We start from the raw sequence: 14,479 nt of genomic DNA on the forward strand, positions 1-14,479 counted from the left end.
CCGCCGTTCTTACTGCTATAAAAATAGGGCGCACTCAATTTAGCGCAAATAGCTTGTTCTAAAAGCTTATAATCCCTGTTTAATTTGTGTTCGATTTGCCGGCCTCAGCCAATCGCAAGGAGCTGTCCATTATACGTCACAACTTCAGTGCGGGAAGGAGCGGGTGAGTAGCACGCACATCTCTGTTTTACATCATTATATAGCCTATTTTAGTTATTTTGGCGTTAAAAGTGGTGTCAGTGTTTTTCTAATGAGGTAATGTTTCATAACAGACGAAGTTCATGGCATCTTCATGGCCCCTTTAGGTGTTTTAAAAGTGTAAACTCTGCGGACCGCTTATAGTCGGCCCCGCGCATCGTCTGCCCGGCGCCGTGCTCGGCCGCTCTCCCGCAACCCGCTCTTCGCCCGCCGGCCACAACCCTCTCCGTTCACCGGCCGAAACGACGGGTCCGAGAGATGGCGCCAGGTGCGCGGGTCGGCGGTGCGTGGTGGAATGTGGACGCGGGCGGGGAGACTCTATGGTTTAGGACTCCGAGTCAGAAAGCATCGGTGAGGTGTCGAGGACGGCTTGTTATTGGCATCCGGAAGATTTCAACTCGCCTAAGCGATGTAAGCAAAAAGTTGTTTTCACAGAACCGCAATGTGCCTCACTTCTTTGCATGCCGTAGGGAGGAGGGCCACAAAACGCATATTATTGGTGAAAAGAAATATCCGAGATTAAGAGAGGGGGCGTACGAATTGTTCTACGCCTTTTAAAATTCTTCTCTACCTTCGACTTTATCCGAACGGTGTTTTCTGGATCGATCTATTGCTTACCCTTGCATGTATCCGTACCCAGTTCTTTCCGGTCATTCATTCTGTACGCTCGCGTGTATCCGTAACCTGCTGTTTGTAGTGGTCTACTCTGTACTCTCACATATATGCGTACCCTGTTCTTGAGTCCGAAGCAGGCGGCCTCCTGCGGCACAGTTCGGTAGGCCCAGTCGAACTTCGTCTGCTGGATCTCGGCCGCCAGCAGCGGCACGTCGAGGAAGAAGTTTGGCAGCCGGCCGGCTTCCAGTAGCAGGACGGTCACCTCCGGGTCCTCGGAGAGACGACTCGCAACCACGGCGCCCGCAGACCCGCCGCCAACTGCCCCGTGAACCAATGAAGGAACAAGCCATATTTATTAATTCTTTGCGGGTTTGTAAGCAATAAATATTCCAACTATCAAATGTGTTACGAAATGCAGTCAAACCAGCTGGGGACATTGATTTCAAATATTTCACTCTGAGCCCTCATCCCAGCTTATATTACACAAGTCGCATATTTTGTACATAGAATTGTCCATTTATTTATGCATTTATTTATTCACATACCCTCAGGGCCTCGGGGTATCACTGAGGGGCGTGAGTGGACACACAATTATCTCAGCGTGCTACAGGAATACAATAATAAACAGCTCATTACACAAAGAGGCATGCACTGCACGATGTATTTTACTACACCAGGCACTAGGTTGTGCATATGTCTGCACAAATTCACTAATATACTTGAGAAGCGGCTTGATACACAGAGATCAAAGCGATATCATTTCTTTCTCTAATTAATTGTAAACAAATCTCCCAGATTTTAGAATAAATTGTGTGTATTTAAAGGTAATCAAGGACTTACGTATAAATGCAAAAACATTTTGTGTACATCCACAAGTTTCCTAAAAGGCAAAGTTGATAAATTTGATTATATCTGGTACGTTATCGAGTATCCGCATGCTTCGAACGAGCACGTAAAGAAAATTGGCCGCGTATCTGCTCACTTTGCGGCAAATGCCGTAGAAAGAAAGTAGTCTTATGACACGTCTGCCACGTAAATGCTTCTGTTATCTCCCCCGCCCAACTTTCGTGCTCTCACCCACCCTTTGATCGTCCCGCAATAAACGCGGAGGAGGTTTGCTAAACTCATTCTGTCTTAACGCGTTCCACTGGTCCCGCCATCTACTGGAACATTTTGCTACTGTTGAACTTCGAACACTGCCATGGGGTCCAGGCTCGGGCGAGCGCTTACCGTATATTTGGGTTAAAATGTTGTTTACAACGCGTATTTCCTATTTGCTATCGCAATATCAAGCATACATTATTTTTCAAATAAAAGAACACCGCGACTATCAGTTATGCATTGATCTGCCGCTTCAAATATGCTTATTGCTTTCTTTTTGCTGAACAATCTGGAGAAATATAAAATATGTTTCCAGATTTAGTTGTCCGGAGGAAATAAAATCAGAAAAATTTTAAGGGATTCAGGATTTAGGTACCAGAGAATGAATTTTGGGATTGCAATATAGAAACTGCTTCAAGTCTATAGCAGAGGCCTTACTAAAGTGGACATAAATAGAGTGTTGTTGTTCATGATAACGATTATGATGATGTCGGCGTGATGAACAATGTATCTGACAGCTGGCATGCACACGTGAATCGTTTGCGTAGCCGACCGATTTTTCGGTCCTATAGGGGAACGAAAAATGGTCCCAATAAAACAGCAATCCGGAAAATCCGCGAGTCATTACTCCTATAAGGCAACTGGCGGTTCCTTAGGAAAGTCCGAAATATCTAGCTTTTCGGAGTACAAAAAAACGGTCCGCTACTTTATACTCTTAGGTGTGTAACTTTTCGTCCCGTGTGTTTCTTCTGTGCAACATTTCACTACCGCTATTGTAGTTCCTTTTTCAAAAATAAACACGACATGATAAACATGAAATAATACTAAAACCACAATTAATGATGTCGGTGAGCCCAACATATACGGTGTGTCCGAGTTACATTGAAACCAGCGGCGCAGCCAGGGGGCTATTCCGGTGTCGAAACACCCACGAAGTTTTCTGAGGGCTGAACTCACCTCCCCCTCCTTTCGGCCTTTGTTTTTCTGCTGATGCTTTTGGCACACCACATCGATAGTACAAATATAAAAAGGAAAATAAGAAGATTCTGGGCTGGTTTACACAAAAAATAGCTTCTTCTTTAAAAACCAGACCAGTGTTTATTTTCTTACGAGATTTTTTCAGTGTTTGTGAAAAAAAATGTGTGTTCTTTACGAAATAAAGTCATCGGGCCCGATCTTCACTCCTGTTTTTATGTAGATATTTCGGTGAGCGAAATAAGTAATCTGGCTTTGTTGAAGCCGATTATTGACTCGGATATTTTCTTTGCGTAAGCTATTTTTATCTACCGAAAAATATTCACCGAAAAATATTTCTGGCTACGCTACTAACTGGAACCATGCTTCTACAACCAATCACAATCCTGAACTAGGTGAACCTGCCCTTATTAAACAGGGTTTCTGAGAATATTATTGATGGTCCGTACGATGAAACGTTTCTCTATAATTCAGAGCATAAAATGGGTGCTGTTACATCTCAGTAAACTTCGCACTTTCCGCGTATACGTACGCGTCAGGCCACTTGAGCAGTTAATGTTTGGGTATGGGACCGCAAAGAGCATCTAATATCAGTACAACGGCTGAAAGTTTGAAACCATGGTGCTATTTAACTTTGAAAGAGGTCGTCTAGCAAACAGCACCAAACCTCATTCGAGGGTTAAAGAAAAACGCGAAAAAAAATAGGTCACGGGAATGTGCACCACAAAAAATACCGGCTAAGCGCGGTTTGCTTCGCATCAAGGGTACTTTAATCGAGGTGTCTTCAGCACATACGAACAGCAGCGACGGTTTGCAGAAAAAAGTGCTGTTGTATTATGTGCATTGTTCGAAGCAAATGGGCCGCCTAGTTACTCGAACAGAACAAGAAAAAACCGAGAAAAAGCTTGTGGCGTCCATTAGTCCGCAGTACAGCCTGTTGATTTTATTTTTTGTGGGCCAGTTTCTTTTTCTCTTCCACTTCACACCTTCCTCTTTGTCTCAATCACAAGCCTTATTTTCAACGTTTGTTGAAGTATTTGGAGCGAGGAAGCGGGCAGTTTGTCAGAGGTGCACGCCAACACACTCAACTAACACCGGAAGCAGTCTCGCTCAACACGTCATGGCTTGCCAGTGCACACCGCAGTTTGAAAATGAAGTATCTTGAGAAAACACAAAGGCCAGCCCGTGCGAGCTTTGTAACGCATTTTCTATACACAATAGAGGAACCTGGTGTATAAGCACCATTTAAGAAGGAGTTTTGGAAAAAGAATAGAATACCTGTCGAAATAGCGCCTTTTGTTCATTTTCACATTCCCTGTGTCTACAAACAACTTGTTTTGTTCACTGCTCATGCTCGTGGCTACTCTGCCAGAAAAAATCTTTCCTACATATTCCGTTCTCTCTAACGAAATAACCAGTTGTTAGTCAGGCGTTGTGTATGTCCTTTTGTGTCGTTCGCGCTGTTTTCTTGAAGCAAGCACAATCATCTTGACATCTCCCCATGCGGATGCATTACAGCTTCAGGCAAATCAATCACAGGCCTTACATCTAAGTTAAACTCGTGAATGTCGTAAACCGGTTCCGTAATAACTGTTTGTACTTTAACCCTGAAAGAACTAAATATATGATCTTTAAACCTGGCCAAGCACACATACCCTCAGTTCCGTCTTTAACATAGGTGTCCTAATCTCACTGGTGATTGCAACTCTGTTTTCTTTCTTGGTGTGTTACTCGACCTTGACTTAAAATATAGCTGTCACATCAGTCATATCAAGAAAAAAACTGTATATAGTATTCGGGCCCTAATCAAAGCTCGTCGTATTTTTCACATGATGCTCTCTTATCACTCTATTATTCTTTCATTCATAGCCATTTAAATTACGGTATCGCAGCCTGGAGAAACTCATATCATTGTCAAATTTCATCAACATAACATATTCAAAATCAAGGCATTTGCATTATCACCTGGATTCATCCTCGATCTAACACCCGAGACTCCTTGCGCCATTACAACGTGTTATCGGCTTAAAAGTTGTTTTAATATAATTTAAGCTTAATATTTTTCAATTCCTTATGTTTCAAATTGCCATTAAATTTTTTCAACCTCACCTTCTTAGCAAAGCACAACAGCACAAGGTTGGCATCAAACAGAGACTTTTTACTTCCACCTGTACGAATTAATTACGGCAAAATAACTTCAACTTTCTCTGTAATATCAATTTGGGATAGTTTACCACCTCCTGTGAAGTTATTTATGTGCGTGTCGTGATTTAAATCGTCCCTCAAACACCAAGTTTTGTCCGGTTAAGTGGTCTTTGGTCACTCTTATAATCATTTATTCCTATTGGGAATTAGACATGCCGATCTTGTTTTGCCTTGTTCTGTCAGTTGCGAAATTATTCCTGTTTTGTTTGTTCATTTGAAAGGAATTCACCCTTTTTATTTTGTTTTGAGCATCTTATATGGTTGCACTGTTACTGCCAATGTATTTTTTTACCTGTTTATTAACTCATCGAGGTTTCCTTTACAGTCCCTGACTTTGAGCCCCTTGTCTGTGGTGTTCTTACGTACTTTTCTTATGCACTTCAATAAACTCCTTCTTATTCTCTTAGTTCGTGCAAAAAAAAGGATCTTTACTTCCGTAATAATGACTTGTTTTGTCTGCTGAGAAGAAGTAGTTGAATTATTTTATAAACGCTTTAAAAGTAGATCGTTGGCACGCCAATGTGGCCAAGGGGGGAAAGGGGCACCCCATGGATGGAGATCAGGAAAGAACTCCATAACTCAGCTCACTCTGCCATCCCTGTCAAAGACGATCATCATTCTTGGGCTGCTTCAACCCGAAAATGTAGGCTTGCCTGCCTGCCCGCCCGCCCGCTCGCCTGCTTGCCTGCCCGCCCGCCCGCCCGCCCGCCCGCCTGCCTGCCTGCCTGCCTGCCTGCCTGCCTGTCTGCCTGCCTGCCTGCCTGCCTGCCTGGCTGCCCGCCCGCTCACCCGCTCACCCGCTCACCCGTCCATTGTCGATTCAGCCATCCGGTCAAAAGTTAAAAGAATTCTTGAGCCAGAAGAACTTGTTGTCATGGCCCTCACCAAGGCAAGTTTCTCTGCCGAAATGTTGGCAATGAGGCCATTACCTTGTTCAAAGCTCTTGCTTTCTCGTATTTCCCAGCATCTTCAAAGTTTCATTGCTCTCTGAACTTTATATATACATATATTGTATTGTGGGTGTATTGCCACGTAGCGGAAGGCAACAATGGAGCACTGAAAGCTGGTGAGGCCAGCACAAGGATGCGAGGACCAGCCGACAGAATTTCCCGCATATTTCAGGAGCTGAACGCCTATTACGATACCGCTTTGGTTGTTCGCTCAGTTTCCTTTTCGTCATCTCTAGCGCTCTAGCTGTCTTTTGTATTGTTAGCCGCGCCCGCACTGCGCTGTTATTGTTAAAGTATACCACACTATCCTGATTTTCAAAACGACTACAGTTCGCTTAAAAAAAGGTGAGAACGTCAGGAAAGCTTACCTACTACGTAGTCGTATTCCTCCTCGAAGCTGAAGCGCACCAGCGGTGCCTTGTGCGGCACGGTCTTGAACAACAGCGTGGTGTAGAGTGGCACCAGGGTCATTGGAAGAAGGGGTAAGAGTTTCAGCATCTCGTCCGTCGCCTCGAAGGGCGACCACAGGTTTGTCACAAAGTCTTCAAGTTTAGTCCTTTCGATGTGTTGCGATTCTGGTAGACTCGTTGCATGGCAGGCACTCAAGCGTCACAAGGACGGCTCTCTAGCGGCACTGAGGCGTTGTATGTGTTCTTCTTTCCCGCCGAAAGATCACGCTCCCACTGTTTGACTGTCACGTTTTTTTTATTAGGGTGGTATCGAGTTACGTTGCGAAGTGACCCGGCAGCATAAAACCTTCAGTGTGTCAACACAGCGGTGCCTTCAAAGTTTTCCTTCAAACGAGGTAACGCCCAACTCCGCTCCTCGGGAACTTGTCGCTTAGCAGGCCAAGGAGCAACTTCTGTCAATACTCGCGTCGGCACGAGAATGTATTCCTGTTTGAAACGAACAAACACATTCGCCCTGGTATTCACTCGGGTCACTTCACACCTTGAGGGGTCGTAGAATATTTCCTTTATTTCCTTGGCTAGAGACGGTAGTGTCTCCACAAGAGTCCTCCCATTTTTAAACGTGGCTGGCAGGGCCGCCACATGTATTGCATAAGGCTACGTCGATCCCTGAAGGCTCTTCCCGTCAATGCGCTGGTAATTTCTCTGTCAGGCTTTGGGAATGTCGCACTGGCATGTGCGTGAACATGTCGCGCACGATTGAAGCAGTCTCCGCGTGTGTGCCTTCCGGAGTTATGTGGGATGACCTCTTCTTGAGATGCTTCAAGAGTTAAATGCGGTCCACCGAGAGCACTTCTGAAAAAAGAAAATATCAGCCATTATTTTTTTTTTAAATTGGCCGCGTATCTGCTTACATCGTTGAAAATGCCGTCGAAAGAAGAGCCTTCCGCCGCCTCACCCATGTAATCTCACCCGCCCACTGCTCACGCGCACCACCTACCGTTTCGCTCCTCCCATGATAAGCATGGAGAAGGTTTGCTAAAGACAATTCAAATTTCGCGCGTTCTACCGCTCGAGCGCCATCCATTGGAACCGCGGATACACTTCAACTTAGAGCGCCTTCACTTGGTCCAGGCTCTTCCCGTGCTCTCCTTGTATTTTATGTGAAAAGATTGATATCCACACGTATTTCTTTTATTTTATATCGCAGAAATCAAGAGTCTGGTATTTTTAATTTTAAAAATTTTGCAAGCACCAGTTATGTGTTCATATTTTGCCTCAAATACGCATGTTTTCTTTCTGTTGAACAATGTTGACTAGTGTGACGTGCGTTTCCAGAATTAGTCGTTTGCAAACGCTTTGCATATGTAAACCGTTCAAGTATTATTCTAACTTTTGCCCGAAGGCCAAATCGAGGGACAGACAGACAGATAAATTTTCGGCTTTAAGTATCCCAATAAAGACTGCCGTCTTTAAAACCGAATTATCTATTTCTTGTCCAATATGCATTGACGCGTGTTTGTACAGGTAAAAAAGAACAATTTGCATGTATGAGTTGCATTGCAACGTGACGGTCCAGTACAAAAGGCTGCATCTATTTTATATGATAAATTATTTTACGGCCAACACACCCAGCCCAGCAGGAGAAGCCCAACTGCAAATGTGTGAGAACGCAGGCAATCTCAGAAAACACTAAACCCTGAGCACACGCTTCTTCACTACTACATTGTATTTGAGACCATTTCTTCGCTTCCGCTTCTTCAACGTTCCGCACGAATAACTACGACAAGCTCCTTTACAGCTACATCGTGCTTGGTTCTATCTGTTCGCTTTTTTGGCTTCGTCTTTTTAACAGACACTTTAACGGGCAGACTGGGGACACAAGAAACAAGAAACGGGTGATTAAGTGCACGGCTGGGCTGATATTCATCATCATCATCAGCTGCAGCCTGTCTCCGCCCACTGCAGGGCAGCAGGGCAAGGGCCTCTCCTATGAATATCCTATTATCCCGGTCCTGTGCTAACTGCGACCAATTTATCCCGTATTCACCTCTTCACCCGTATTCACCTATTCACCCGTGTTCAATTCCGACGTGAACTCAAATATGTTTTTGATTCTGTTTACAGTGGCAGCCATCTTCTGTACTGGGCAACAGCACTAGTAGAACAACGACAACTACGTTTTTTTCAACATGGAACACTGCAGGCGTTAGCCTTAAAACATGCAAAATTACTCGGCCACTTACCGAATTCACGCTGGAATTCTCACGTACTATCACTGCAAACAAGGGACGCGCTGTTCACCGCAGCAGACATCCCTGTGGGGTCATGGCGTTAGTCAGGTTTCCTTCCAGCGTTCTGACGGTGACACCATTCTCTGCAGACACCATCCCGCATCCCAAAAACGGTCACGCGTCTCCGGCATCCATGCGAGCGAAAAGAAAAGAATCATCACGCTGCATTCCTCAGAAGATCCTCCTCCGATGGCGTGGTTTTGCTTTCATCTCCGCTTTCGTGTGCCACTCAAGCAACACACGGCGACCTGTCCTCCATCACGCCACTTTGTATCTCATCTGGTGTCGACCTGCACCCGTCTTGTCAGCTGTAGCGGAACGCCGAGCGGCCTCTGACGTCACGGTGACGTCACACCCCGCTTGGGACCGCCGGGCGCGTGTGACGGTAGCCCGGGGGAGAGCTGCGTAACTGAAATGTTGGTCGTTCTGACTCGCTGCTCGAGTGCGGACGACGACTCGAGGGCTCCGCGGCGACACAATGAGACCCCGTGGCACGGTCTTCGTTTCGCGCACGCGCAGCGGATCGAAACGAGTGGAAGGGGCCCTACAACGGGTGACGATGGGTACAACGGGCTTAACGAAAAGAAAGGAGTGAGAGGGAAAGGGCTCGTTGCCACTCTTACCGCGGAAAAAACCACTGACGTTTTGGAGTGACGGCAGTCTTGAAGACCTGGAAGGCAACGGCCCCGCTTCTTGGAGGTCCAGGCGGTGGCCGTTTGTGTGTCCCTTTAAAGGGACAGACAACCCATTTTCGTGGAGTCTATGTCCTCTAGTTTATGGGAAACCCAGCGTTTATATAAGGGGGTAACCAAAAATTCTTCGAAATAAAATGTCGTACATGTTATTAATTTGGCATTAAACGTTCTGAAGTTTGAAAGGTGGAGACACGTAGTGTCTGAATGGGACACTACCGGATTTCAATGCATGGTTCAAAAACCGCAAAAAGGAACAGGCAAGACTGCGCTTTATTACTTTGTTTTTACCTGAGGGTGGGATTTTAAAAACCCATTTTCTTCTCAAGTACAGTTAAAGGTTTTGCTGCGCCGCTTACTGTCATGGTGGGCAGCATACGTGAGGCTTGTAGATTTAAAATTCTCCTTTCAAATGTCGCAGGATCCTATCAGGAAAATCGTCTCGGTTGAACGTGTTTGAAGTGGTACCCTTTTATTTGGGATAGAGAACATGTAGTCGACAAAAATCGGTTGTTTGTCCCTTTAATAAAGCAGCCGTCCCCACCCACTCTTAGCGCTGCGGAGCGAATATTGCGTTTGCTTCTTTTGTGGCGCTGCGGCGCTGCAAAACCTTCTTGTAATCTCTTATGTGCTCCCGTCGTGAGCTTTCCAAAACATTTAGGCTATAAATTTTAGTGAAACCAGCATGCGGTAAGCCCTCCCAACAAATCTATCTAACCAAACGATGTAGACTACCGTGTACTGAATGTGTCTTTGACGCGTAACTCCCGAGAAAAAGACACTTAAACTCCTTACTGTATGAGCAAAGGACATTTTGTTGGTGCCTAACTCCTAAGAAAAAGGTACCTAAATCCTTTCTGTATGAGAAAACGGGATTTTGTTGGACGAAGGATCATAAGCTCTCAATTCTAGGAGTTTTTTTAAAGATGCATTCAGTGATAACATGAAAGGTGGTATACAACCAATGCGTGTTGCCGGTGATGACATATGGAGACTTGAAAACTTCGGAAATTGGCGCCTTACTAAACAACTAAATGCGAACGTATGTCGCATCAATGGATCATGGAATAAATAATGTTAGGAGTAACACTCAGGGACCGGAAATCAGCTTCCTTGATCAGGGAACAAAGTCAGGTAGAAGATATCACAGTCCAAATTAATAAAAACAAATTGACTTGGGCTGGCCATACATTTAGGTGAAATGACAACCGCTGGATCACCAGGGGCACAGAGTGGCTAGCGAGAGTCGGTTCTTATTATAACAAGGGGAAGGCCATTAACTCGATGGGTAGACCAAAAATACCATGCACGCCTCCGTCTAACGACGACGATGGTTGAACGCGACGCTTTCCCGTGATGGATCCCTTCGTTGTCGTCTGAGTTTCGACTGACTCTCAGATAGTTTAGACTTTGACTCTCTGAAATCTGACTTCGATTACGGCAATTTGGACTTTTGATCGCAGCGGCTTTGACTTTGTTCACGCTTCGCCATTTCATTTCGCTCGAAGAAAGCTTCGCGTTGAACTATCGAAGCCTGTTACGAGTCGGGAAAGCCGATCTTCAGCGTTTATTCGCGCCGTGAAGAGAGCGACGCAAGGCCGTGCACAGTCACCCAAGCGCAGCGTTCCGAACTCAATCCCGAGCGAACGTCCCCGCGCGCATCGCCAGGCACGTGAACGTGCCACTTCGTTGTCGGCGTCTCTCTCATCATCATTGCTGTTCATGTTGGCGGTAAATTATAAATCCGCAACATCCTCCGGGCCCACCAAATGCTCACTCGCATAGATACAACAGCAGTCAGAACATTTGCACTAGTTAAGCTCATTCTTTAACGCATACTAGCTGCACTTGCCCGGTCCTAGTGTTACCGTTATTTGCTATTACACTTCACCGATTGTCCAAGTTTCTAAAGTGTTACAAACATATTGCTGACGCCGTCCCTCGGTAACGGTGAAACGAGTGTCGCTGCAGGTTGCACCTTAACACAGGGGCAGGTTTTGCAGCGTCGGAGGATCTTCTTCGCACATTGCCGGCGTCTTGAACTACCTGGACAGCCTTGCGTCTTTCAGCAACAGTATTGCTGACTCCACAATGAGGAAGTCGCTTGCGAGCACTGTTAATTAGGTGGGTACAACGCAGATCTTCCGGCAGTTGTACCACGCGCCTTTCTTCTTCCGGGGCCACCCTGAGATTCAGTCCCTGTTTAAAGTCGTTCTTCCAGGAAGAGGCTCCGAAAGCATGTAGGGACGCGGTATAAACGTCACGAAATCGAAGGGATCTTGACTCGTCTCGGAGAACCTCACAGTGCGGCATGTAGCAGGCATGATCTGAGCCACACGTTTCCTTTACAACTTTTTGCGGGTGGTCATCCCTCTGGTATTGCCTCACAGCCTTTTCGTACGGTCTTATGCCCTCTTCGGTTGAGGAAAGTTGGTGGAATGTTCTGTGGGGTCCCGAAAGGTTAATTTTGCGGTCATTAGCCATGGACACTAGTGTAAACTTGTTTGAGAGTTCTACTTCATGGCGCCCATTTTCCAATCGAATTGGATCTCCAGACTTGCTCAATACATCTTCACCGGGATGCGAGTCCAGAGTGTTCTTGAGCCCAACAGTGTCTAACTCCCGAGACCGCCGAAAAGGAGAAGAGAGGTGTTCATTCACATGCGTGTCTGTGCGGAGAACACATACCAGGCTCGCGCCTTTGCTCTTATTTCTCTCTTTTAGTGATAAGGGTCCTTGTAAGGTCCATCCCAGGCTTGTGCTGACGGCGACCAAAGCAGGATTCGTTTCTTCCCACTGTACTTTGCTCGTTTTTGGTGCGAACTTTCAGATCTGGTCGGATCCAATGAGAAGGCTTACTCCTTGCTTGAACTCCATACCTGGGAAAGCAATGGTGTCACCCAGTGGCTTCCCCTCGGCGACCAGGCGTTGCAGAAGCGTGTTGCCCTTCGGTGCTTCAGTTACGTCTTCACAAATGAAAGGCACGACGATGGCTTCCACCTCAGCAGACGTACTGTCATGTTGACTGCGGAGGGTCGCTCTGACAACTTTAAACTTCTTCTTGGCACCTCCAGATCGGCCGAAAGCACTGATCGCCAGATCGACTTCGCCAATTCCAGCTAACTTGAGCTCAGAGACGACGTCTTGTCGGATGAAAGTCCGCTGGCTGCCATTGTCAAAAATTCCACGGATGGAGCAGCAATGCGCCGAAGTCATAATCCACGCCTGGAACGTCTGTAGTAGGACGTCACTGAAGAGTCGCGGGATGGCTGATTTGCGCGTGTTAACGTGCATCGCTCCATGTCGTGTTTCTACAGCCGATTCCGACGGTTCGAGCGGGGTCAGTGGTGCACATCGTGGTGGCGTGGCGGCGCTTACATGTCCGACACCGGACCTTTTTTCGGCAACTCCGTACCAGATGTCCCTTAGTCGTACATCTAAAGCATCGGCCGTCACTTGCTAGGCGGGTTCGCTTGTCGGCCAAAGGGATGTCGCTCGGACATTCTTCTGTGCTGTGATCTTTGGCGGAGCAGAAGAAGCAAGACGAAGTATGTGCCCTGTTGTGCAGGACGCAGCGGTCGGAAAAGACTGCTGCTTCTTGGGCCCTCGGTCAGCCTCCTCACTTCGTTGAGGCTTGCTGATCTGTAAGCTTCTTTCCCTGCACTCGACTTCCACTCGCAGGAAAGACAACAGATGTTCTACGTCCTGGGCAGAAAAACTCTGACTGCTCGTGGAAGCGGTGCTGGCAGGAAGGCTCTGCTGTTTGAAGTAATCGACAATAATGTCGCCAGGTATCACCTTTAAAAGCACTTCATTCAGCATAGCCGCGTAAGAAGAAATTCCAACACCCAAGCTTTCCAGTCCTCGCCGGTTCATTTGCACGTGGTCGTACAGCTTCCTCAAAGCGGGCATGTTGCTGGCTGAATTGACAGGCTGGAGCTTACGCAGATTTTCAAAATGCTTCAGCTCGATCACTTTGGAATTACCAAAACGATTCTTCAAAATATAAAGAGCATCTTGATAGCAGGACTCTGTCACTTGCAGGCCAGCAACGGCTTCAGCAGCAGCTCCGTCAAGAAGTGAAACCAAGTAGTGAAAACGGTCAATATTAGAGAGCCGGGGATTCTCGTGTACGGAATGGCGAAACATCTCCCAGAAAGGTTGCCACCGCGTTATCGCTCCATCAAAGCGCAACAGTTCTAGCTTCGGGAGACGTGCTCCAAACTCACGAGTCGGTGGTACGGGCTGTCCGGTAGAAGTCGCAGCCCGGCGGTCTCCGCTGGCGTCATCCAATGGAGGAGCAGTCTGGAGCGCCGAAGATGACTTCACCACCTCCATGTGATGCTCAAGTAAAGCCAGTGCGCTGGTCGTTGCGTCGTCATACTGCATGACCGAAGCGTAGTCTTGCGCTGCTTGTTCGTCGGTCAGGTGGGCTTCAAGCTCGGCGTTAAGTGCGGACAATGCTGCATTGCTTGCTCGGAGACGTCCGTGAATGACACGAAGGGCGGAAAGGTCCTCCAACTGCTGAGACTGTAGCAGCTGGTCCACCTCGCTGATGATCTTCGTGTTCATAGCCCGCCGTGACGCGCGCTTGTTCTTGATGCGTTCCATGCCGGTCGTAGCTGAAGAAAGGCGTACCCAGCTCGTCAGGAGAAGGCTCGCCGCAACGCTGGCTTGCTTCCCGGGTTTCGGCACCAATTTTTGCACGCGGGTTTTGCACCCGGGTTTTGCATGCACACGAAGCAGCAGGCACACGCACGAGTTCGGAACGCTGCGCTTGGACTACCATGCACGGCTTTGCGTCGCTCTCTTGACGGCGCCAATAAACACTGAAGATCGGCTTTCCCTTTTCGTAACAAAGCCATTACACGGAGAGGTGCATGTTTTATTTCATTTTGCCCGTCCGTGCAGCCCTCTTTAAATTCAAGTTGCTCTGAACGTGTCGAAATGGTGCAATCGGACAGACGTCGGCTCCTTAACGCAAAGAACCGAGGTTCGATTCCGACGACGAGAAGCGCTTTTTCTTTTCAGTTCACCCA

At 47.0% G+C, this 14,479-nt stretch overlaps 1 protein-coding gene across 1 annotated transcript in view; it reads right to left on the reverse strand.

Moving 5' to 3' along the window:
* The window catches only part of LOC144148095 (glucose dehydrogenase [FAD, quinone]-like), a 39,890-nt gene extending 33,178 nt beyond the window's left edge, over positions 1–6,712 (reverse strand). The window contains exons 1-2 of the mRNA XM_077679683.1: positions 6,413–6,712; positions 929–1,131 (exon numbers count right to left, since the gene is read on the reverse strand). Coding sequence (XP_077535809.1) covers positions 929–1,131; positions 6,413–6,542 — 333 coding nt within the window. The 5' untranslated portion in view covers positions 6,543–6,712. The remainder of the gene's footprint in view (positions 1–928; positions 1,132–6,412) is intronic.
* Positions 6,713–14,479: the final 7,767 nt, after the last annotated feature.

Source organism: Haemaphysalis longicornis, unplaced genomic scaffold, assembly GCF_048455015.1.
Source record: "Haemaphysalis longicornis isolate Haplotype H1 unplaced genomic scaffold, Haemaphysalis longicornis Haplotype H1 scaffold_76, whole genome shotgun sequence".
Taxonomy (NCBI): domain Eukaryota; kingdom Metazoa; phylum Arthropoda; class Arachnida; order Ixodida; family Ixodidae; genus Haemaphysalis; species Haemaphysalis longicornis.